The sequence below is a fragment of the Colobus angolensis genome, unplaced genomic scaffold (assembly GCF_000951035.1).
Source record: "Colobus angolensis palliatus isolate OR3802 unplaced genomic scaffold, Cang.pa_1.0 Scaffold413, whole genome shotgun sequence".
Taxonomy (NCBI): Eukaryota; Metazoa; Chordata; class Mammalia; order Primates; family Cercopithecidae; genus Colobus; species Colobus angolensis.
The window spans coordinates 156,485-179,792 of record NW_012117522.1 but is presented as its reverse complement, the minus strand read 5'-3'; the positions used below and the strand labels follow the sequence as shown (position 1 = coordinate 179,792).

Genomic DNA, 23,308 nt, shown 5'->3' with positions numbered 1-23,308 from the left:
CCAGGGTGTTACCCCAGGAAACTCTACTCTGAGGCCATGGAATGGCACCCTGCTGTGGGTGATGGTGGACTGTGATGCTGTGTGATGTGGGGCCCCTAGTCTGCAGAGGGGTGGGGCTCCTTCCTCCCCACCGCCTGCAACAGGGCCTGGCCTTGCTTCTCAGGCAGATGAAGGAGAAGGGGCTGGTGAGCATCCAACGCCTGGCAGCCTGCCACTCAGAGGTCCTCACCGGGAGGCTGCACGACGTGTGCTTGGCGGTGACTGGGGAGGTGAGGCCCCCCAGCCTGTGTGCTGTGCATTTGGCCCCACCGCGGCTGCTCGATGCAATCTGCTAGCAGCTGTGGAGGGTCTGTGGCTCCAAGAATATGGGGATCCCTGCCTATTTCTCAGCCTTCAGCCACTGAGGTAGGAGGTAGCCACCCATTTCTCAGTTTGGAAAACAGGCCTGGGGTTTCCTTATTTGTAATCTTGGGGAATGGAAACAATTAGAATCCCACGTGCGCATGTGTCGGCCTGCACGGTCCTCTGTACTCAAAATACCTGAGGAGGGATGGAGCGTCCTGGGTAGTGGCAGTGTTTCCCAAAGCCTTTCTTTCATGGCTCTGGAGCTTGGTCTAGCTGGGTCCAGAGAGGCAGGAGGCTGCATTTGGTCTCATGTGGAGGCTGTGCCCTGCTCCTGGGAGTGGGCTGCTCCAGTGGGGATCGGAGGGGGGATGAATACGGAGGATGCTGTTTTGTTGACACACGGGGGCCTGGGCTGTGTTGGGAGCATCTGCCTTCCTGCATGTGGCCTGGAGTCTCTGTTTCCTTTGCAAAGTGAGGCATCCAGAAAAAATAGTTATGTTCTCCCAGGTTAATTAGAGCCTCGGTCAGCACTACTGGGCTTCTCATGGTACCTACTTCTCGTTTGGTAGTTGCAAAGATAAAATCAGACATTCTTTGTAAAAGTGCTTTGAAGACAGAGTGTACACATTTCCTATGGTCATGATAATGATGGGATTAATAATTGAGATGATAATGAAATGGGACAGTTTTGCTCAGAGCGGCTGCAGGGTTTTCGTTTCCAGTGTAGCAAGACCTAGGTTTAGGGGAAGGTGGGGGTGGAGGAAGAGGGTGGTGCAGGGCCCATTCTCTGTGCATCCTAGAGCCCTTGGCAGGGTCCAGCACCCTGGAGGGCCCCTCTCCTCTCTCCAAGGTCACCAATCTGCGGTCCAAGGTGTCTCGCCTGGCCATCACCACCTTGGGAGACCTCTTCCAGGCCTTGAAGAAGAATATGGACCAGGAGGCCGAGGAGATTGCCCGCTGCTTGCTGCAGAAGATGAGGGACACCAACGAGTTCATCCAGAGAGCAGCTGGCCAGTCCCTGAGGGCCATGGTGGAGAACGTGACCCTTGCCCGCTCCCTGGTGGTCCTCACCTCGGCGGGTGTCTAGTATGTGGCTGCCTGTTGTCTGAGGGGTGGGGGAGGTCAGGGAGGGTAAGGCAAGGGGAGAGGCCCTGGGATGTGAAAGGAGGGAAGGGTTCAGGGAGGGAGGGAAGCAGGCAAGTGAGGCTGCAGGGGTTCCCTCGGGATGCTAGAGGCCAGGGTGATGGGTCAGAGGTTCAGAGTGAAGAAGGGGCCCACCTCAGACTTCACAGCAGGTGCCTCCCACTTAGCTGGGGGAGGAAGAAGATCCCTGCGTCCCTGTGCCGGGCACCAGGCTTCTCTCCCACTTTTCATCGGCCAGGCCAGGGTAATGCAGGGAGCTCTGGCTGGAACAGGAGGGGGCTGTTGCACTCCAAGGCTGGGGAGCACACCATGGCGGTGGGAGCACCCTGGGAGACAGGGCTACAGAGGCAGCCTGAGCGTGGGCCCTGGAGCTCCTGCCACCCGCAGGAGCAGTGTTGCTTTCTGATGAAATGTGAGCCAGTGAGAAAGGCGCAAAGTTTCCTTTTTCAGCTTGCCTGGCTGGATCTGCTCCTGGGGAGGGGAAGGTATTGGGCTCCTGTTGGAGCTTTTCTGCAGATTTGTCTTCCCTGTCATTAAAAACCCACACTAAAGGCAAAACCAAAAGCATTTCCTAAGCCGCTTCTCCCACAGAGCAAAAGGCCCCTCCACCCCATAAGTGGATCATTGCACCGATGCATGAGGTTTCTCAGTAGCCCCGGGGGCCCGTTGGACCAGCTGGGAGACCTTTAGTAACTGCACCATAGCATATTGCAAAGGGTGAGATCCTGCCCAGCCACATCACCTGGGTTCACATCCTGATTGTCACTTCACTTCTCTGAGTCTCAGTTGACTCATCTGTAAAATGGGGATAATAATGGTGTCTACCTTATGAGGTTGTTATGAGAAGTAGTTGAATTGACTCATGAAAGCACACTTAGAACGGTGCCTGCCCGTACTGACATTCACTGAGTGCTTACTGTGTCTATAATTAACTTAGGAGAAATGAATTGCATTTTTTTTTTTTCTGGATGCCTCCCTTTGGCTCAGCTTCCTCACCTGCAGAATGATGATGATAATAGTAGCTAATGAGGTGGATGTGAGATAATGGATAAAAGGTGCTGGCATGGAGGGACAGGCAATTGATCACGGTCAACAAGAACCAGGGTCACGGCTTGTGCATCTGAGTCCGCTGGGATCTTGCTGAAATGCAGATTCTGGTTCAGATGCCAGTGCTGCTGGTCCAAGGACCAAGCTGAGTAGGGAGAGCTCTGATGTCCCCCACTGTGTTCCACTGGGGTGGGACTCTAGGGGACAAAAGGGTCAGTGCTTTCTGATGGAGTATGGACAGAGAGGCCCTTTGAAAGAGGTGCCATTCTGACAGGTTTCTCTTACAGAGCTCAGGTTCCACTTGTTATGGTCACCAACCCACCCATGAATCCCTCTTCTCCCTCCTCTCTCAGTTCAGTTCAGCAAACATGCATTAAGCTCCTGCTGAGCGCCAGGGACGTGTCAGGCACCAGCAGGGCAGTGGGGTTGCCACAGAGGGGGAATCAGAACTCCAGCCAGGACACCAGGTAGGGCGGAGCCAAGGGCCTGGGATCAGAGAAGGCAACCAGCCAGCCCTGAGGGGCCTGGAGCACGCAGCTTAGCTTTCCTGGGATCCTGCAGAGGGACAGGCAGGTGGATGGAAGCTATGTCCTTCAGCTCTTGTCCCATCCCTTCTGTCAAGCCAAGCCCACTCAGCAAGGAGTCCTTGCTCCCTGCCTCCACTTGCTTGCCTTCCATTTCCCCTCTGTCCATTGAGTGTTGCTCTTGTTTCTACCTCACCCCAGTACTGTTCTCTGTAAGACCATTCAGGCCTTTTATTTCTGGAGATACTTAATGATCACTCTTTTCGTCATTATGGATACAGCAGTGAAAAAGAAAAATGAAGCCCCTGTTGTTTTGGAGTTACTTCCTAGTCAAGAGAGACAGATAACCTGGTCCCCGCCCACAGGGAGCTGGCAGCCTGATGGGGGCCCGAAGGGTGCAACTGTCCTTCCCCGGGGACAAAGACAGCTACCTTGGGCGGTGGGTGGGATGTCTAATTCTGCCTGTGGGGCTGGGGAAGGAAGGAAGAGGAGACGTTGGTTAGGTAGGACTTTTCTAGGTGGAGGGAAGATGGAGAAGAGTATTTAGAAAAAAGGAAGGTTATGTGTGCAGGAAGCTCCCTGGAACAGTAGGCATACGGTGTGTTGGGGAAAGTCGGGTAGCTTCATGTCGCTTTCCTTCCCTCTCCTGTTGCTGCTGTCACCCTGTTAGTAGAAAGTGAGTGCTCTTTCCTCAAAGATTCCCCTCAGCTCACATGGGGACAGGTATTTTTGGAGCCCCTGGCTGGCATGAAGCATGGGTCTGCAATGGTAGATCCATGTTTGCCAGCCTGGGGACTCCCACACCACTATCCTGAGACTGACGCCGGGGCCATGATTTCCTTTCAGCCACCGGAGCCCCTTGGTCCGGAAATATGCAGCCGAGCACCTCTCAGCTGTGCTGGAGCAGATTGGTGCTGAGAAGCTTCTCTCGGGCTCCAGAGACAGCACAGACATGTTGGTGCACAACCTGGTGAGGCTGGCCCAGGACTCCAACCAGGACACCAGGTAGGGCAGGGCCAGGGGCCTGGGGGCGGAGAAGGCAACCAACCAGCCAGCCCTGAGGGGCCTGGAGCACACAGTTCAGCTTCCCTGGGATCCTGCAGAGGAACAGGCAGGTGGGCGGAAGCTATGTCCTTTCCTTTTAGCTCTTGTCCCATCCCTTCCGTCAAGCCAAGCCCATCCAGGGAGGGGTCCTGACTCCCTGCCTCCACTTTCTGGTCTTCCATTTCCCCTCTACCCATTGAGTGTTGCTCTTGTTTCTACCTCACCCCAGTACCGTTCTCTGTAAGACCATTCAGGCCTTTTTTTCTGGAGATATTTAAGGATCACTCTTTTTGTTATTATGGACACAGCAGTGAATAAGAAAAATGTAGCCCCTGTTGTTTTGGAGTTACTTTCTAGTTGAGGGAGACAGATAATAAATAAATAATTATGGTAATTTTAGATACATATCAGGGATATAAAGAAAAAATAGGCTGGATGTGGTTGCTCATACCTGTTTTTTTTTTTGAGGCGGAGTCTCGCTCTGTCGCCCGGACTGGAGTGCAGTGGCCGGATCTCAGCTCACTGCAAGCTCCGCCTCCCGGGTTTACGCCATGCTCCTGCCTCAGCCTCCTGAGTAGCTGGGACTACAGGCGCCCGCCACCTCGCCCGGCTAGTTTTTGTATTTTTAGTAGAGACGGGGTTTCACCGTGTTAGCCAGGATGGTCTCGATCTCCTGACCTCGTGATCCACCCGTCTCGGCCTCCCAAAGTGCTGGGATTACAGGCTTGAGCCACCGCGCCTGGCCGCTCATACATGTTAATCCCAGCACTTTGGGAGGCCAAGGCAGGAGGATTGCTTGAGGCCAGGAGTTTGAGACCAGCCTGGGTAACATAGTGAGATCCTGTCTCTACTTAAAAAATAAATCCTTGGGGTAGTGTTGCACACATATAGTCCCAGCTACTGAGGGGCTGAGGTGGGAGGATCTCTTGAGCCCAGGAGGTAGAGGCTGCAATGCAATGGTGTTAGGCTGGGGGCTGCTTTAGATTGAGGGTTTAGAGTAAGCCTTTTTTAAGAGTGACATTTGAGTTGAGAGCTGAACAGCTACACGGAGCCAGCTCTTTGAGGATCAGGCAAAGGAAATGTCACAAAGGCCACTGGATGGGAACAAGCTTAGTGTCCTAGGGTGGGGACAGCCAGCCTGGTGGAGCACAGTGAGTGAGGGGTGGGGGTGAGGGTGGGCAGCAGGCCCAGGTCAGGGACATTCTCTTAGGCGAAGGTCAGAAGTTGGGATTTTGGGTGGTGTGTGATTGGAAGTCATTGGAGAGTTTTCTTAGTGGGAGTATGAGGAGGTGTTAGAGGATTTTAAGCAGGAGAGTGAGAGGATCTGGTTGACTGTCTTCAAAAGCGAGGTCTGGGGCTCAGTTCCTCACACTCCTCAGTTCAGGGCTTATTATCAGCTCCTCAGTTCAGGGCTTACTATCAGCTCCTCAGTTCAGGGCTTATTACTACCACATCCACTTAGATGAGTGTGTAGGTCTCCACCCCTCACTCCATCCCCACCCCGACTGGAGACCGTGTGGCACCTCTTGGGGCTTCAGAGGCCATGCCCACCCTGGATGGGTGAGCTCCAGGCCAGGCATTCTTATAGGGTACCCACATCTGAGGGTGCTCCCTGAAGGATGTAGTGCCTGCAGTTCTCCTGTTCTTCCCTGCTGCAAACAATGCTGCATGGCACCTCCTCAGACGTGCCCAGGAGCAGGACCGTGGGTTGGGCGCACATGCGCACCAGCAGCCCCGCCCTGCCTGAGGTCCGCATCTGCCTCCCTCCTGCCCAGCCTCTCAACGTGTGGCAATTTCTGGATTTCTAATTTTTATCCATCTAATGAGTAAAAATGACAGCTCATCATTGTTTTAGAGTGCTTTGCCCCCCTGCGTATTAATAATGAGTTTGAGTGTTTCTTTACACGCATGCTAGCCTTTATGATTAAAAAAAAAAAAAGCCTCTGTGGCTGCTGCAGGACTGGTAGTGAGAGAGAAAGGCAGGAGCAACAGCAGATGATGGCTGCCCCACAGTCCAGGCAAGAGGGGCTGGAGGCTCAGACTGGAGGGTGGTGAGTGGTTTTGGATGTATTTTGAAGGCAGAGCCAACAGGATGCAGGTGGTAAGGGTTTCAAAGACAAACTGAAGATGCTCTTAAGTTTTTACCTGAACAATGGCGAATGATAGTGCCATTTGCTGAAATGAGGAATATCAGTGGAGAAGTGGAAGGTTTTGCTTACTCCTGCAAGAATGGCCATAATCAAAAAGCCAAAGAAATAATAGATGTTGGCGTGGATGTGGTGAAGGGAACACTTCCACCCTGCCGGTGGGAATGTAAACTAGTACAGCCACTATGGAAAACAGTGTAGAGATTCCTTAAAGAACTAAAGGTAGAACTACCATTCGATCCCGCAATCCCACTGCTGGGTATCTACTGGGTATCATTATACAAAAAAGATACTTGTACATGCGTGTTTATAGTAGCACATTTCTCAGTTGCAAAAATGTGAAAAAAGCCCAAATGCCACATCATCAATCAACGAGTGGATAAAGAAATTGTGACATGTATGTATGTATGTATGTATGTATGTATGTATATGTGTGTATATATATGCACACACAGAATGGAATACTACTCAGCCATAAATAAGAATGAATTAATGGCATTTGCAGTGACCTGGATGAAATCGGAGACTATTACTCTAAGTGAAATAACTGAGGAATGGAAAACCAAACATTGTATGTTGTCACTCATAAGTGGGAGCTAAGCTATGAGGATACAAAGGCATAAGAATGACATAATAGACTTTAGGGACTCAGGAGGAACGAGTGTGAAGGGGTTGAGGGATGAAAGACTGCAAATTGGGTGCAGTGTACACTGCTCAGGTGATGCGTGCACCAAAATCTCACAAATCACCACTAAAGAACTTATGTAACCAACCACCACCTGTTCCCCAATAACCTTATGGAAATAAAAAATTAAAACAAAAACAACAAAAACAAGCAAACAAAACATTGCCTGGCCAGGCACAGTGGCTTACATCTGTAATCCCAGCCCTTTGGGAGCCCAAGGCAGGTGGATCTCTTAAGCCCAGGAGTTTGAGATCAGCCTGGGCAACACAGTGAAATCCTGTCTCTACAAAAAATACCGAAATATTAGCTGGGCATGGTAGCATGTGCCTGTGGTCCTAGCTACATGAGAGGCTGAGATAAGAGGCCAGGAGGCAGTGGTTGCAGTGAGCTGAAACAGGGCCATTACACTTCAGACTGGGCAACAGAGTGAGACCCTGTCTCAAAAAAAAGAAAAAAATCCTAAATCACATCGCCATTAAACTTGGGGCAAATGCTTTGAAGAGTCACTTTAGGGGGACTGAAGGAATGGGATGAAATGTCTATAAACAACCATCCTTTGTGTAGCATCTCCTAGAGCATCTACTATAAAATAAAGTTTTGTGTAACTCTGCCATGCAACATAAAAAAAAAGACGTAGAAGGTTTTGGTTTGTTTGTTGGTTTTAAATGGTTGTTAGAGGGATGGAAATCAGGTCTAAAGTCTCTCCAGATCTGCTGCTCCTCTCCATTCTGACCTCTCCCCACACTAGATGGTGGTGACTACATTTCCTTTTCCTTCCTAGAACTCCGTCCTTCCCGGTTTCCATGGCACTGTACTCTGGGTATTCTCCTTGTCCCTCCGTGACCATCCTGCCCCTGACTGCCAGCTGAGTGTAGGTGCTGCCAAGGTGTCTTTAGTCCTCATCTCCCTCTCCTGACTTTCACTTCTGGTGGCTCCAGCCACCAGCAAAGTTGGAGGCTTCTCAATTCTTGCCCTCCAGTCCAGACCCTTCTTCAAGCATCAGTCCCCTATTTCTAAAGCCTCCATGGGACCCACCACCTGATGTCCTACTGCCGTCTCCAGTGCTGAGTGTCCCTAAATGAACTCATTGCCTCCTCTCTAAGTCTGCTTCTCTGTGTTCTCTCTATCGTTAAAAGTGACTGTTATTTACTGAGCCACCCAAGAGGCAAAATGGGGACTCCCATACTTCACTGATTTCAAGACACACATCCTTCCCTGATTTTAATATCTTTAAAATTGGCATGTATCTTACAATGACAGGCATTTCACAGTTGCTATTGGGTTTCAGTTGGGCTAGGCAGTGATTATGACATAGGCATTTTTGTTGTTTTAAGAGATGGGGTCTTGCCACGTTTCCCAGGTTGGAGTGCAGTGGCTACTCACAGGTGTGACCATTGCACACTACAGCCTTGAACTCCTGGGCTCATGTAATCCTCCTGACTCAGCCTCCCAAGTAGCTGAGACAACAGGCACGTACCACTGTGCCCAGTTTATGATGTGGTTATACTATCTGCACCTTCACAGACTTAGTCATTGTCGCTCAGAGTATTATTTTCTGAATTAAATTTTCCATTGTAGGAACCACACTATGAGCCTTTCTTTGTAAACTTTTAAATTTATTTTCAGAAGGGATTTCGGGATGCTCTCTGGAGAATCATTGAGTTTAATCTGTTTAAAGTTTCTTAGGAGTATTACACTATTATTTGCAATTGAAAGGAATCATTATTGTATATGAGAAAAGGCATGGCAACATCAGTGGATATCCATTAGATATCAATGAAGCAGACTCTCACTGTGGAAGGAATGACCAACTCCCACATTTTTTTGCAAAGCAATCACTAAGAACTTTACCTGAACTAAGGAAGAAAAATACCGACAAGCAATGCTATCTTCTGTTTCTGAGATAGCACATAGAAAGATTGCCTTCTCACGTGGGTCAGTGTCATTGGAGGCTGTGGAAATCACCAGTTTTTATTTTTCTGATTTTCCTTAGTGGAAAATAAAGTAAGGGCGCCTTTTACAATTAATGGAGTCTTAGGTTTGAATGAAATATGATTTATGATTTTAGATGCTTCCTGTTTCACTTCCAACTAGCTACCAAATCCTGTAGTTTCCATCTTCTCAGCAGCTCTTGGATCTGACTGTGCTTCCTTATCCTCACTGTACTGCCTGATTTCAGGCCTGCACACTCTTTTGCCTGGACTATTATGGTGGCCTCCTAATAAGTCTCCTGGCCTCTAGCCTTGTCTCCACCGATCCATCCTCTGCACTGCTGCTAGACACATTTTGACTAATGTACAAATTGAATCATTCTTCAGCTTTCTATTGCATGCAAACTGAGGTAGTCTCATTCCTTCATGTCTCCCTAAACAGGGTCCTGTGTTCTCTGGCCTGTCTGCTTCCTGTGTCCAACCCCTGCTCACTGTTCTCCAACATATCCCCCCGCTGACATGTCACACTGTGTTATAGACCTAAATAACCCTTTTCCTCCAACAATATACCCCAAATCCCACCCCACTTGTGAACTCCTACTTATCTGTTGAGTCCCAACACAAAGGTCACCTCTTCTATGAAGCCCTCCTTGATTCCCTCACCTGCCACCACTGTTCATCAGGTAGATTGACTACTCCCTCCTATATTGTCCCACTTTACCCTTTCTCAGACTTCTAAATGTTCCATATTAGAACAAAATTGAGTACACTTTGGTATAGCCATTCAACGGAATATTTTGTAGCCATTAAAAAGGATGTTTATGGAGAGTTTTAAGGGACTTGGGAAGATGATTAATGAATGATAAAGTGAAAAAGCTGAATACAACTTGTATATACATTCTGATATCAACTAAAGTAAATGCCACAGAAAAAAGACTATAGGAAAATATGTGAAAATTTAATAGTGATTTTCTCTTGGTAATGGGATTATGGATGATGTTTATTATTAATCTATTTTTTAACTGGGTAGGGATTGCTTTCATAATTAGAAAAAGTATTAAAAACTCTCTTTAATTAGGAAGATTATGTAAAGCTGTAAAGCAAATTTATTACGCATTTCCGAGCTGTTTCTTTATCTTGCTCTCTCTCCTGTGGCAGATTTTATGGCCGGAAGATGGTAAACATCTTGATGGCGAGCACTAAGTTTGATGCATTTCTGAAGCAATCCCTCCCATCTTACGACTTGCAGAAGGTCATGGCAGCCATTAAACAGCAGGTGAGTTGTGGGGCACGAGTGGGTCATGGCCTTTTGGGGGTGGGGGCGACAGTGCTGAGCCTGGCAGCCTTCGAGTGGGTCAGGGGAGTGGGGAGTGGATTCCAGAGGCGTTGATTTCATCCGCTACTCCTGATAGGTGAGATAGATGTGATTTCTGTCCTCTGTGCTCACACCTGGTTCTGCCCCCACACTGCCTATGTTCCTTGAGGCTCCCTGGGCCTCCACACCTTCATCTGTTAACTGGGGATCTTGATTTCTGCCCCAGCTACTTTCGGGGCTCTGGAAGGCTCAACTGTGACATCTGAAGCTCTCCTAGGTGGAAGGGATTATTGCCATTATGTCTCCACTGGAATGTCTGGCAGTTCCCTGGAGGGCCACTCCTTTTGGCTCATGCTCTGTGTATATTTTTCAAGGGAATAGAAGATAATGAGGAACTTCCCTCTGCCAAAGGCCGCAAGGTGTCGAGGAGTCTGGTGGTGTGTGAGAACGGGCTGCCCATCAAGAAGGGGTATGGCTGCTCCTGTCTCTCCGGGCTTCACATCTAAAACTTCTGACAGAGGTGTCCTGCTTGCCCATGGCCAGGGGTGGCTCTGGGGTGGACACATGGATCTGGGGTACCGCTGAGACCTAGTTGGGTCTGCAATACTAATAGATGAATTTGTAGGGTGTGTTTCCCCCCAACCCAAATCCCAGGGAGACCAAATCCTGGGCTTGGGAGCATATGCCAGTAGAAGTTGGTTCCTGCAGTCCCAGCTGAGTGGGTGGGGTTCCACTAGCATCAGTGGTTGCTCTCTGCGTGAGCTCAGTGCGTGAGCTCAGTGTTTCCCCGTTCGCTTAGACCGGCAGATCCTTTAACCACCAGAGTGACCAGCCAGGGACTAGTTCAGAGGCCCAGCCTGAACTAAGGCAGATGAGAAGGCATGGACTGACAGGCTGGGAGGAGGGGCTGTGGGGGTGCTGGGAGCAGTTAGAAACCAAGCAGGAGTCCGATGGTCACGCCTGTGCTTAAAACTGAAGCCCTTCTGCAACGTCCTGGGCTGGTCCCATCTGAACTCCCTAGCAGGGCACCAGGGAACCCCATGCCCACTTCTTCAAAGGTAACTTCCTGCCCCCTCTCCCACTCTTCCTCTCTCAGCCTGACCAGAGCAGCACCTGGGATAAGCAAAACATGAGAGCAGCTGGTATTCACGCCCCTCCATATCCTCTCTCCCTGCTGTGCCTTTGCTTGTCCTAGGCGCCATCTACACCTAGAACATATCTATTGGTTCTGCAAGATTCAGCTCACCTGTCACTTTCTCCAGGAAGGTCGACCACTGTGTGCCCCCATGTCCTCAGGGTGACAGGCTGGCCTGTTCGTCATACCTCTGTCAACCCCGTTAATTTATCTGTCTCCCATGGTCTGTGAGCTCCTAACGGCAAAAGCTGTGCTCTCATCTCACAGTTCTCAGTGCCCAGCGTAGCTCTTGGCTCTCAGTAGACAATGAGTGTGGAATGCAGGAGTGAGTCACAGAATGAGGGACAGTGGGCTCTGCTGGATGGGACCAGGGTATAGGGCATGAGCCAGTGACCCAGGCTTGGAGCTGAAAGGTGAGAGACTGTAGTTCTGCACAGAGCTGTTCTCATGCTGGCTGGAAGGGGTTAGCGGGCTGTGATGCGCAGATGATCCCAGCGTAAGAAAATGGGACTTTTTACAATGTCCTCAGTCGCTGGGGCAGTGTGAGCAGAGCCTAGCCAGCCACGCCTCAGGATATAGGAGCCAGGTAGAAGGTTGGCCGTGATGACCTCCAAGGTCTTTCCCAACTCTTACATTAAATGTGCACCAGTTGAAAAGTAATTCCAGCACTTTGGGAGGCCAAGGTGGGTGGATCATGAGATCAGGAGTTCGAGACCAGCCTGGCCAACATACTGAAACCTTGTCTTTACTAAACATACAGAAATTAGCCCGGCATGGTGACACATGCCTGTAGTCTGAGCTACTTGGGAGGCTGAGGCAGGAGAATCATTTGAACCCAGGAGGTGGAGGTTGCAGTGAGCTGAGATCGTGCCATTAAACTCTAGCGTGGGCAACAAGAATGAGACTCTGTCTCAAAAAAAATAAAATAAAATAAAAATAAAAAATGTGTACCAGTCATCCTTTTGTGGATAGCCACTCCCTCACTCTGACTTTCCCCATTGCTTACATATCTTCTGAAAAGAGAAAAAGGCAGGAAGAGACAGCCCTGACCCCTGACAAGGGGATGGGGCCCTGGGCAACAAGCTGTAGGTGGAGGGAAGCTGGGGGTGGACTAAGCTGCAGGTGACACTCTTGTCTCTGCCCCACCCGCCTGTGGGAGGTGGCATGGGACCAGAAGCGGGTTCATTCCCCCGGGCTTTTCCCTGGGGGTCAGATGCCATGCTCCTTACCTAGGTTCAGCTCCAATGGCCCAAGGCTGGTGGGGCTGTGCTCCATGCTGCAGGGCGGCGGGGAGATGGTGGAGCAGCTACGGGAGCTGATGCGGCTGCTGGAGGCCAAGGACTTCCGGTCCCGGATGGAAGGCGTGGGGCGTCTCCTGGAGTTCTGCAAGGCCAAGCCGGAGCTCGTCGCTGCCCACCTGGTCCAGGTGAGCACCACCTGCTTCTACTCTCCCACCTGTCTCTCCCCTGGGGGGTGCAGCTTGAAGTTTGAAAACTCTGAATGGCGTTGGACATTGTGTCAGACCCCTCGGGGTGTAAGGAGCACTTGCTATGCAGTTGGTCTTTGTAACATGGAGACTACCTGGAATTGGCTGAGTGGGTGAGGGTGGAAGTGGCTGAGTGGGCAAGGGCACCGCCTCTGCCGGCACCTTGGAAATGCTCAGAGATGTCTCTTGTCCTTCTAGCAGATTTACAGAGAGGAGGGTAGGAGGGAGAGGTGGAGGATACTGTGGTGAGGCCTTGGGTTGCTTCTGGGGAGCTAGGTGCATCATGTTTGGGGACAGAGCATGTGGCTGGACAGGTGTGTTAGGAGTAGGTACAAGTCCTTCACAGGCTGAACACTCGGGTGGTGCCTGCTTCTTGGTGGAGTGAGGCTGCTGACAGTCAGTTACACAGCTGAGCAAAGACACAGCTCAGAGTCAGCAGACCTGGGTTTCCATCTAAGTTTCTTACTAGCCGTGTGATCTCAGGCAAATCACTGAACCTCTTGGAGCCCCAGTTGTTGTTGTTTATGGGAAAGTGGAGGTGGTAACATGTGTTCCATGGGTTGTTGAGATCATTCAGTAAAAAGGAGATTGCAGAGCAACTAACTAGATGCCCTGGACACTTGGCATGCAATGAGTGCTCAATACCTGTCGGTTCCTCCCCTCTTGCCCACCCTTTTGAGGAGGTGAGCTCTTCATTTTTGAGAGTGCTCTGGCATAGGTCAGGGATGCAGGAGGAGTCTCTGCTGAGTTCGCTCAGTTGGGCCAGGTGAGCTCCAAGCTGCCTGCACTGTGAGAGTCCCGCCCAGCCTGGCTTTCCATGGTTTCTTGGTTTCTGTTTCCTCAATAGGTCTTTGATGCTTTCACCCCAAGGCTTCAGGATTCCAACAAGAAAGTGAGCCAGTGGGCACTGAAGTCCCTCGCCAAGATGATCCCCCTCCTCAAAGAGAACTTACACCCCATGCTGCTGTCCATCATCATCGCTGTTGCAGAGAACCTGAACTCCAAGAACTCGGGGATTTATGCTGCTGCTGTGGCTGTGTTGGATGTGATGGTTGAGAGCCTGGGTGAGTGTCCCACCTGGGCCTGTGGGGCCCTGGTCACCATGTCCACCTTCCTGCTTGGAAATCTGCAAGGTGGATAAGGCTTTGGTTGGTTCCCAGGCCAAGTGTTTCACCAGAGGCTGTGTAGGGCAGAGGTGGAGCCCAGAGCCTCCAAGGCTCTTGGCTGGTGGGCTTTTCCATGTCACAGCCACCCACACCTCTGGACAACTGGAAGTAAAGGTGATGTGGAGATGATCCAGTCCAGCATCCTCATAGACACATGAGGGAAATGACCCCCCCAGGGCCACAGGGCACCACTGTGAGTGAGTCAGGAGTGCTGAGAAGGCTTAAGCTGAGCCGGGGCTTGGTGTGGGGTTTGTTGTGATGGGCAGGGAGGGAAAGTGGAGGGAGGGGAAAGAGGATAGAAGGAAAAAAGGTGGGAGCTATGGAAGAGACATAGGAAAGGTGAGAGCTTCTCGGTATGACATCTTACTTCTGGGATGTTAGGGGAAATGTTGGTGCATCTGCTATGTGTTTTCTTATTCCTTTCATGGATGATAGAAGGTGATGTTTGGTGTATCCAGTATGTGGATCAAAGTGCAAATTCCAAACTTTGGGTGTGTGGAGAAAGTAGCACGTGAGTGGACTTATGGCCAGCCCAGTATAAGGACGAGCTTTCCCAAACAAGACTTGCTTCATGGCCTGAAAACTGCCTGTTTGCCTTGTTGCTGTGTGTCCTGATGAGCATAGAGCAACATCTTGGCTTTAGCATCCAAAGACCATCCTTTAGAGAGGCTGGACACACCTCCTGACACACTTGCTGCCCCGCCCCCCACACACCCCACTTCCTGGCCTGAGCCCAGCTCCCTGGGGCTGGGACAGCCACCGTGTCCTTGGCTGGAGGCTCCAGGAAAAGTTTCAGTTACAAATCAAAGGCCTGGTCAGGTCTCTCTCTGCCTCTTGAGTTCATAAATATTGTCAATTTCCACTCTTCATCTCAGAGGGACTTCATGATTTGCTGAGTTTGTTGCTGTAGAACAAACAATATAAATCCAGCTCTAAATTACGGCTTGTTCTCAGCGTTGCTCTGGGTAAGTGAGATTGCTGTTGCCAATAACCAAGGCTCTTGGTAAATCACCATGGGCCTTGGATTTATTGGGAAAACCTGTACCAAGCGAAATAGGCTTTAGCTATTTGAAGAGGATAAGCATCCTTGTCTGGGGAGAGGAATTTTTAACTCTTCCCCCTCCAGGTGTTTTAGTTACCACTTTTTGCCATCAGGCCAGCCTCCTGGAGCTCGCTGGAACTGTGGCGCTTTGGGCAACAGAATCTAGTGTCTCACATTGTCACAAGACTCAGGTCCCTCTTATTTGGGGCTCTGCTGTACTCCCACTAGACTGGGCGTCCTGGAAAGGAGAGCCTGGGGGTGGCCTGCTTTTGTGATCTGAACTCACCTGGTAGCAGGATTGTAGCTACTAGGAAGATACCTCAGTTCTTCTTTCCAGGACAGGGTCTCCCTGGGTATGGTACCCTCTGGTTCATCAGTCAGAGATTTTGGTGCAACATGAAGGGTTGGCTGTCTTCCTCTCTAATCCATAGGTCAGTGGTCAGGCTGGAATGGAATGGTGTGGGCCTCAAAGGGATGAATGGAGTCCAGTAAATCCCTGGCAAAAGTCTCTGGTGGAGCCCAAAGGGTAAAATACTGTTGTTGTTGTTGTTGTTGTTTTTGTCTGTTTTTGTTTTTTTGAGACGGAATTTTTGCTCTTGTTGCCCAGGCTGGAGTGCAGTGGTGCGATCTCGACTCATTGCAACCTCACCTCCCGGATTCAAGTGATTCTCCTGTCTCAGCCTCCTGAGTAGCTGGGATTACAGGTGCATGCCACCACGCTGGCTAACTTTTTAAATTTTTAGTAGAGATGGGGTTTCACCATGTTGGCCAGGCTGGCTGGTCTCAAACTCCTGACCTCAGGCGATCCACCTGCCTCGGCCTCCTCAAGTGTTGGGATTACACGCGTGAGCCACCGTGTCTGGCCAAATATACTGTTTTGGATCCAGGTAATTTTTGAGCAGGTGAGGCATGGGCTATCTGGGTCTGATGGCTTTGCTGTAAGCCACACCCTCTCAGCCCAGCCAGCAAAACGGGTTTTGAAAGTGTTCCTAGCTTTGAAGTGACAAGCTGATTTCCACATCCATGTAGGTCAGAACTGGAGGGAGTAGGTTACCAACAAGGGGAAGTCATCATCGCCAGGGAGTACCTAGGGTAGAATCCATCTCTGGGAATGGTTCTTATCTGCCTGTCATGATCTGAACCTGGCCTGCAGATGGAAGTAACTCAAGTTCCTGCTGTCCCAGGGGATTGGGTGGTAGCAGCAGAGAGTGCATCAAATTGGATGGAAGAGAAGGGGTATGAAGTCCCCCCAAATCACCCAAGCTGAGCCTGGTGGTTCTAGTGGTTTCTTGGGGGACCTTTAACACCTGAGGCCCCTCCTGGAAGTGGCTTGGATTGGATATGATCCAGTTTCTTTAATGGGAAGGAGTTTTCCCCTAAACCTCTTTCTTCATGCTCTGTAAGAGATTCTGGGCTCCAGGCTGGAGATGAACTGTTGCATGCTGTGAAATATTTAGATGTGGAAAGTCACAAAGCAACAGCTCAGCAGGTCACTGTTTATTTCCTGCAAAACTGGAGGTCAAGGGGATCAAGAATAATGCCAAGCTAGGATGTCTTCGGGCATAAAATCCAGATGGCACAGCCAAGCTGGGAGGATGGCCTTCTTGGGGGGACCTTCTAGAACTCACTAATTCTAGAATTCAGTGATAAAGAAGCCAACATCATCTCTTCTAATCCCTTGGTTTCTGAGGCTGGGTGGGGTTGAACGGAGGATTGGTTGGCAGAGTAGGTGAGGATTTCTGCCCATGTCATTTTCGTGGGAGGTAGTAAGGAATGAGACATGTTGGCAGCTTGCTCCCTGACCTCCGCCATCTGTCACTGCCAGCCTTGAGGCCTCTCTGGGATCAAGGCTCAAGTGGCATTCTTTCTACTCAGCACCAAGACCTTCTGATTTCAAGGGAATTATTCTGGGATCAAGAAGTTCCTGAGTAGAACTGGTTGGCTCTGTCTTTGGGTTCTGTTACTGGATTAGTTACAGAAGAAACTTCGCTAATTAAAACATCAGGCTGCTGACAGTTCATCCTCTCCTGATCAGACCTCAGCATTCAAGCTTCTCTGTGCCAAAAGGAACTTTCTTAATTTACTCCAGCCCCTGGTTAGTACTAGAGAGAGCAGATAAGCCTGGAATGTGGGTGGCTTCAAGTCTACTTTTGCTATTTTGCTCTCTGACTTTAAATTTATTACCTTATATAAATCATATGAACATTATATTGTTAATGGAATTTAAAAATGCATCCGTGATGCTTCTCCAATATACAAACTGCTTAAAAATCTCTCTTCTATTTTTGTCTGTCTATATACAAATTTCCTGGTTAAAAATCATAATGTAGGCTGGGCGCGGTGGCACAAGCCTAGCACTTTGGGAGGCCGAGATGGGCGGATCACAAGGTCAGGAGATCGAGACCATCCTGGCTAACATGGTGAAACCCCTTTTGTACTGAAAAATACAAAAAACTAGCTGGGCGAGGTGGCGGGCGCCTGTAGTCCCAGCTACTCGGGAGGCTGAGGCAGGAGAATGGCGTAAACCCGGGAGGCGGAGCTTGCAGTGAGCTGAGATCTGGCCACTGCACTCCAGCCCAGGCGACAGAGCGAGACTCCGTCTCAAAAAAAAAAAAAAAAAAAAATCATAATGTAAATACAGTTTTGATTTTGCTTCTTTCATTTAACACTACCCAGTTTCCCATGCTACTAGGCGGTCTTCCTAGTTAATTAAAAAACCTAAAGTTCACTTCTACCACTGTAAAGAAGTCATACTTATTATTGAGAAAATGAAAATACAAAGCAGTTCAAAGGGGAAAAAAAATCCCTCACTCATAGTCCCAACTCTTAAGAGAAACCATTATTAACATTTGGCATTTCTCAATTTGAGTTTTTTTCTGTGCACATTGTTGTAGAGTAAATGTAGCTGATAGCAATAACTTAAGTGTGTCAGTCCCAGTTTTTTCTTTAGATGAACATACCTAGTGTTGGCAGCCATGGTGAATCTGGTAAAACCAGCATGTCATTACTTTCCAAGTCTTGTACTTATTTGGGGGACTCCAGTCTGACTCCAGTTTCCTTGCTGCCACTGTCCTTGTTACCATGTTTTCTACGCTTTCTTGAAAGTTCTTTTCTGGCTTCCCAGTAGCCAGAGGATGATGTGGCCCGGTAGCCTCAGGGCTTGGCTGAATGGGACAGGCGTAAGGCCCCTTAGACCTCCACCCCATTGTAGAGAGGGAGTCTGAGCCTAGGAATGACAGAGTCTCTGGGCTGCGGCTGGTGGCTGTTTTTTCTCCATTGCAAAGCCAGTGTTTGCTTCCTTTGTGATGCAGAAAAGGAGCCTAGGAAAGCCCCCAGGCTAGGCTAATGGAGTGTAGATTTTCAGCTTTTAAAACTTAGATTCTAGCCTCTTCATTGGTCTCTCTACCATGATGGTTGCTGGGCTGTCAGAGTTTTAAGGTAATAATAGTAACAATAATAGCTGATACTTACATAGTAATTATATGCTCTAGGCACTATCCTAAGCACTGTTTGTTCATTGAACCCTTACAGCAACTTTATGAGAAAGCTATTAGTATCATCCCCATTTTATAAATGGGTAAACTGAGGCATAGAGCAGCTAAGTGGCTTGTCCAGTGTTCCACAGTAAAATATGGAAGAACCAGGATTCAAACCCAGGCAATCTATTCAGAACTCTTTTTTTTTTTGAGACAGAGTCTCGCTCTGCCCCCAGGCTGGAGTGCAGTGGCCGGATCTCAGCTCACTGCAAGCTCCACCTCCCGGGTTCCCGCCATTCTCCTGGCTCAGCCTCCCGAGTAGCTGGGACTACAGACGCCCACCACCTTGCCCTGCTAATTTTTTTGTATTTTTAGTAGAGACGGGGTTTCACCGTGTTAGCCAGGATGGTTTCGATCTCCTGACCTCGTGATCCGCCCGTCTCGGCCTCCCAAAGTGCTGGGATTACAGGCTTGAGCCACCGCGCCCGGCCGTATTCAGAACTCTTATAACTGCTATGCTTTAGTGTGTCTTATTGAACCTGGAGGTAACCTGAAGATGAGGCTTCACTCTAAAAGTGGCCAGTGGAAAGACAGGCCAATTGCCTGGGTGTAGTGCTCTGGGATTCATAAACCAGCCCAGGCACACTGTGTCCTGTTTTGACATTGCCCTGCACACTACGAGCATTTATTCAGCACCTGCAGTGTGCTCTGCACCGTGGGAGCATGGTCTGGCATGGGTCTCTGCTGGATATGCATTTTTAAGTGTTCCCCAAGTTCACTTCTTTCTGGCTCTGGGGAGAGGGGATGTTTGGGGCCAGAAGCGCGAGTTCCTGCTGTGTCTAGATGTCAGGTCTAGATGTGTCCAGGGTCAGGTTCCAGCTCAGGCTGAGGTCTGAAGGGAGTGGGTGGATGAGCAGAAAGAACACTCGGGGTCTGCAGGCAGGTGAAAGATGATTTTATTCAGCAGCAGCTCTCAGCAGCAGCTTACTCTCACACCATCTGCCCTGTCTCAGCTGCTAAGTCTGTTGGCTCCCACACACAGCTGCGCTGGCTCTCCCTTGCCTTCAGGGTCAGCAGCTTAACTCTTTCCCTCTGGACACAAGCCGTTTCCTGGCTCCATGTCCATCTGCAGACGGTCATTCTCTCTTACAGGGGACAGTAGCTTCACTCTCTCTCTGGGCACACACAAGCCTGCACAATGTCAGCAGGGCAATTATGCCTTTTACAGACCATAGTGGCGTAGGGCCAAGGCGTGGCCTTCCCATGTTATGACTGTGATAACAAATGGAGTTATACGTCTGCGCTCTAAACTTGCTGAGTCACTCTGGGTGTTTACCTCGGCCTATCCTTGACCAAAGCCCAGCCATGTTCCTTACATTAGAGAATATTCTAGACTGAGCATTGTGGGAAGTGACCGAGGAGGAAGAAGTCCTTGTCTTCAAATCTGAGCCCAGGTAAATGATAGGGGTGGGACAAATAGAAACACCTGGAAACAAACAGGTGCCATTCATATGAAAACCTATTCTTATGCAACTGACAGCTTTACCAATGCATCCTGAGACCTTATCTTGCTAATTGCAATATTCTAGAAGCTGGCATCTCATTTATCTCCTAGGACAAATTATTTTAAAGCCTCTTGATGGGTGGATGGAGCTTTTGCAAACAGCAGAGATGTACCTGGGTACATTTTCTCCTCTGTATCCCTCAGGAGGAGAGCAAGGGAAGCAGGGACGAGGTCTTAGCTAAACTTTTGCCTGATGAGAAAAACAAAGCACTGAGTGTACCTCTCCAGGGATGCAGGGGCTCTGTGCTGAGGTATTGAAGGAACTTGGAAAAGGTGAGTCTGGAAAGACTTCCTTGTGCAGAGCTCTAAAAACTGTCCCTTGCAAAGAAAAGTCTGGCTTTGAGATGGTCAGCTCCTGGGTCCCAGGATACACGTGCTGGGACTGCTATGTTAACACCACACAGTCCACCCACCCTCACCTCCCTGACAGGTGCAGGCAAACCCCAAAGCCACATCTCTGAAAAGTGCATTTTGTTACCTGCCCCACCTGCTACTGAATTAAGCTGTGACTACTGTGGTTGCAAAATGCTGGGAGCTTGGCGTGCGGGTTTCTCTGCAGTCCACAAGGAGAAGGTTCTGATGATGGTGTGGATTTCTCAGCTTAGCACACCTTTCTAGGACAGCCCCATTTTTCTCACCTTGTGTGTCTTTGTGAGAAATGCAGCTCTTCAAGCTTAATAGTTTGAGAAACCAGGAGGTGTCAGCTAGAATGGAGAGGAATGAGCGGCTTCTAAATTCACTAGATATGGGGTCCTGCTGCAGTCGACTTCAGGAATATGAAGGAGCCAGAGAGCTTCTTTATTTCGGAGACGTCCCCACCCCCTTTGCTTGTGTTTCCACCATTAGTGGCTCATCTCTGTAATAAACACTCATACTATTTCAGTTCTTTCAAGATACAAAGGGGGTGGTGCTCAGTCCCCAGAGCTTTACCCATGGGCATGGCTGGGCAGCCAGGGAGCTGCACCTCGCAGCTGGGTGTGGCTGGATGGTTGGTGGAGCTGGGATTGGGGGCAGGGCACTGGGACAATTTTTTTAAAAAGGGTTAAAATCCCTCTTTCCCTAAACCTCCTGAAAGACATATTGGGGTATATAGATGATAAACTTAGCCATCTTTGCAAGTATATTCATGCTGGATCTGGGACTCAGACCACCTGGAGTTTACAAGTAAGGAAAAAATCAGGCCCTGGCAGTGAGGTCATATATAAACCATTGATGATAATACATGCTCCTCAACCCACAAACTCCCTCCTCTGACCCTGCCAGAGCCAGCTGGGTGCTTCTGCTCTGGATAGGAGGACCAAGCATCCTGGGTTCCCGGGACTCGAGACTGACAGTGCTGAAATGGGGAGAGCCTGGGCCCACCAGGACCAGTGGGTCACCCTGGCTTCAGACCCGCAGGTTCTTGGTTACAAGAGCACAGTGCTTCTCACCCGGTGTCAGGGTTCATGTCTAAGCGTCTGTCTGCTTGTCAGAGGAGCCTCTTGAGGGGGATGGGAGTACTGGGTTTTACTTGGCTTCTAGCTCCGTGCCTATTACATAGATGATATCAGTATGTGTTCAGTGCAGAAATAAACCACCACCGGCTGTGGGTACATCTTGGTGGTTAAAGCACAAATTCAGGCTTTGAGAAGAGCTATACTTTCTGAATTTTAATCCTAACCCTTTACAGACCTTTGTGTAATCATGGCTCAGTGATTCCGTTTCCCATAAAACAGTATCTGTATATCCATCCATCCATCTCTATTATCTATCTTCTATCTATCCATCCTCCAATATCTTCTCTCCAACATCCGTCCGCCCATCCATTCATCTTCTGTCATCTATCTACCTACCTATCTACTTTATTTTGTCCCAAAACTCATGGCAATTTTGAGATGCAGAGGCAATATGAATCAGATCTGTGGGAATAAATGAGGACTGTTTGGGAGCCAGTTTAGCTATTTCAGGCCACTGATTCTTTCCCAAACACACTACATACATTCACTTTAAGTGGCCCCTTTGTGACCTGGAAAAATTAATTCAGCTCCCCCAAAGGCCTCATCTCCATGCAGGCACTGTAGGTATGTGGTCCTACAAACCCCTAGTGCTGTCACTCAGCCCCCAGCAGTGTGGCCACTGACATCCCCCATGTCTTTCAGACAACCTTTGCCTTCTACCAGCATTTGCTGGGCGGGTGCGTTTCCTGAGTGGCCGTGCAGTGCTGGATGTCACCGATCGCCTGGCAGGTGAGCACCCCCAGCCCTACCCCACCCAGCCTCCCGGTAGATTTCTGTTCTCTCCTGGCCTGTGGTTGAACCATTCACCCAGTTATCTTAGACCTGAAATAATTCCCCCCCAATCATTTAAAATTTTGACAATCTTTTTTGTGTGTGTGTGACAATCTCCATATTGCCAGAAGACAATCTTTGTTTTGATCAAAATTAGGTAGGTTTGTACAAAAGCAAAAGTGTTTCTAAAAAACTGTTAAAGGTTGAATCCTCCTAATCAGAAAATTAGAAATGCTCCAAAATCTGAAACTTTTTGAGTGCTGACATGACATTAAAAGAAAATGTACATTGGGGCAATTCCGATTTCAGATTTTTGGATTAGGGATGTAGAACTGGTAAGTATCATGAAAACATTCCAAAATCAGAAAAAAATCTGAAATACTTCTGGTACAGAACATTTTAGATAAGAGACAGTCAACCTGTGTGCGTTTCTTCCTCCTTGCAAACAAGGCTGCTTCTAGCCTATAGAGTACCTTTGTGTGAGTCAGAAAAAGCCTCCCTTTCCAGATAGACACTGCCTAGTGGGTGCATAAGGTTTGGTCAGTTGACAGCACCATCAAGAGAATTAGAAAATGTTGCCATGTGCAGCCTTTAGCATATGCAGCCTGGCAAGCAGGCACCGGCTGGGTTTCAACCCCACAGGACCCCTTGGCCGGTGCTGGGACTGTATTATGTGGAGACAGGGCCTCGGCCTGAATCTACTCAGCCTTGCTCAAGCTCCAGCTAACAAAGGGTTACTCCAATCCTGTTTCTGCTTTGAGTCTACAGGAGAAGTCCAACTGACTTCATTCCAGGGCTGAAATCTGTTCTTGTGATCCTTGAGGTGGCAACACAGAAAGGACACAGGCTTAGGTGTCCACACACCCATCTGCCACCACCAACCCTGACCTTGGGCAGGTTACTTATCTTGGTTTCATGATCATTTTTGCTTGCACAAAGCCTCCTCCCTTGCCTTGGGAAGGTCCCATCTAGGGAGGGGGACAGAGTCCCA

The 23,308-nt window shown here is 49.3% G+C and overlaps 1 protein-coding gene across 2 annotated transcripts in view; it reads left to right on the top strand.

Annotated features, from left to right (window-relative positions):
- Positions 1 to 23,308, top strand: part of FAM179A (family with sequence similarity 179, member A) — a 72,225-nt gene that overhangs the window by 42,883 nt on the left and 6,034 nt on the right. For both annotated transcript variants that reach the window (XM_011956285.1, XM_011956284.1), the window contains 8 exons: positions 164 to 269; positions 1,196 to 1,431; positions 3,906 to 4,064; positions 10,025 to 10,142; positions 10,556 to 10,650; positions 12,550 to 12,742; positions 13,650 to 13,866; positions 22,189 to 22,275. In XM_011956285.1, the coding sequence (XP_011811675.1) occupies positions 164 to 269; positions 1,196 to 1,431; positions 3,906 to 4,064; positions 10,025 to 10,142; positions 10,556 to 10,650; positions 12,550 to 12,742; positions 13,650 to 13,866; positions 22,189 to 22,275 (1,211 nt within the window). The remainder of the gene's footprint in view (positions 1 to 163; positions 270 to 1,195; positions 1,432 to 3,905; positions 4,065 to 10,024; positions 10,143 to 10,555; positions 10,651 to 12,549; positions 12,743 to 13,649; positions 13,867 to 22,188; positions 22,276 to 23,308) is intronic.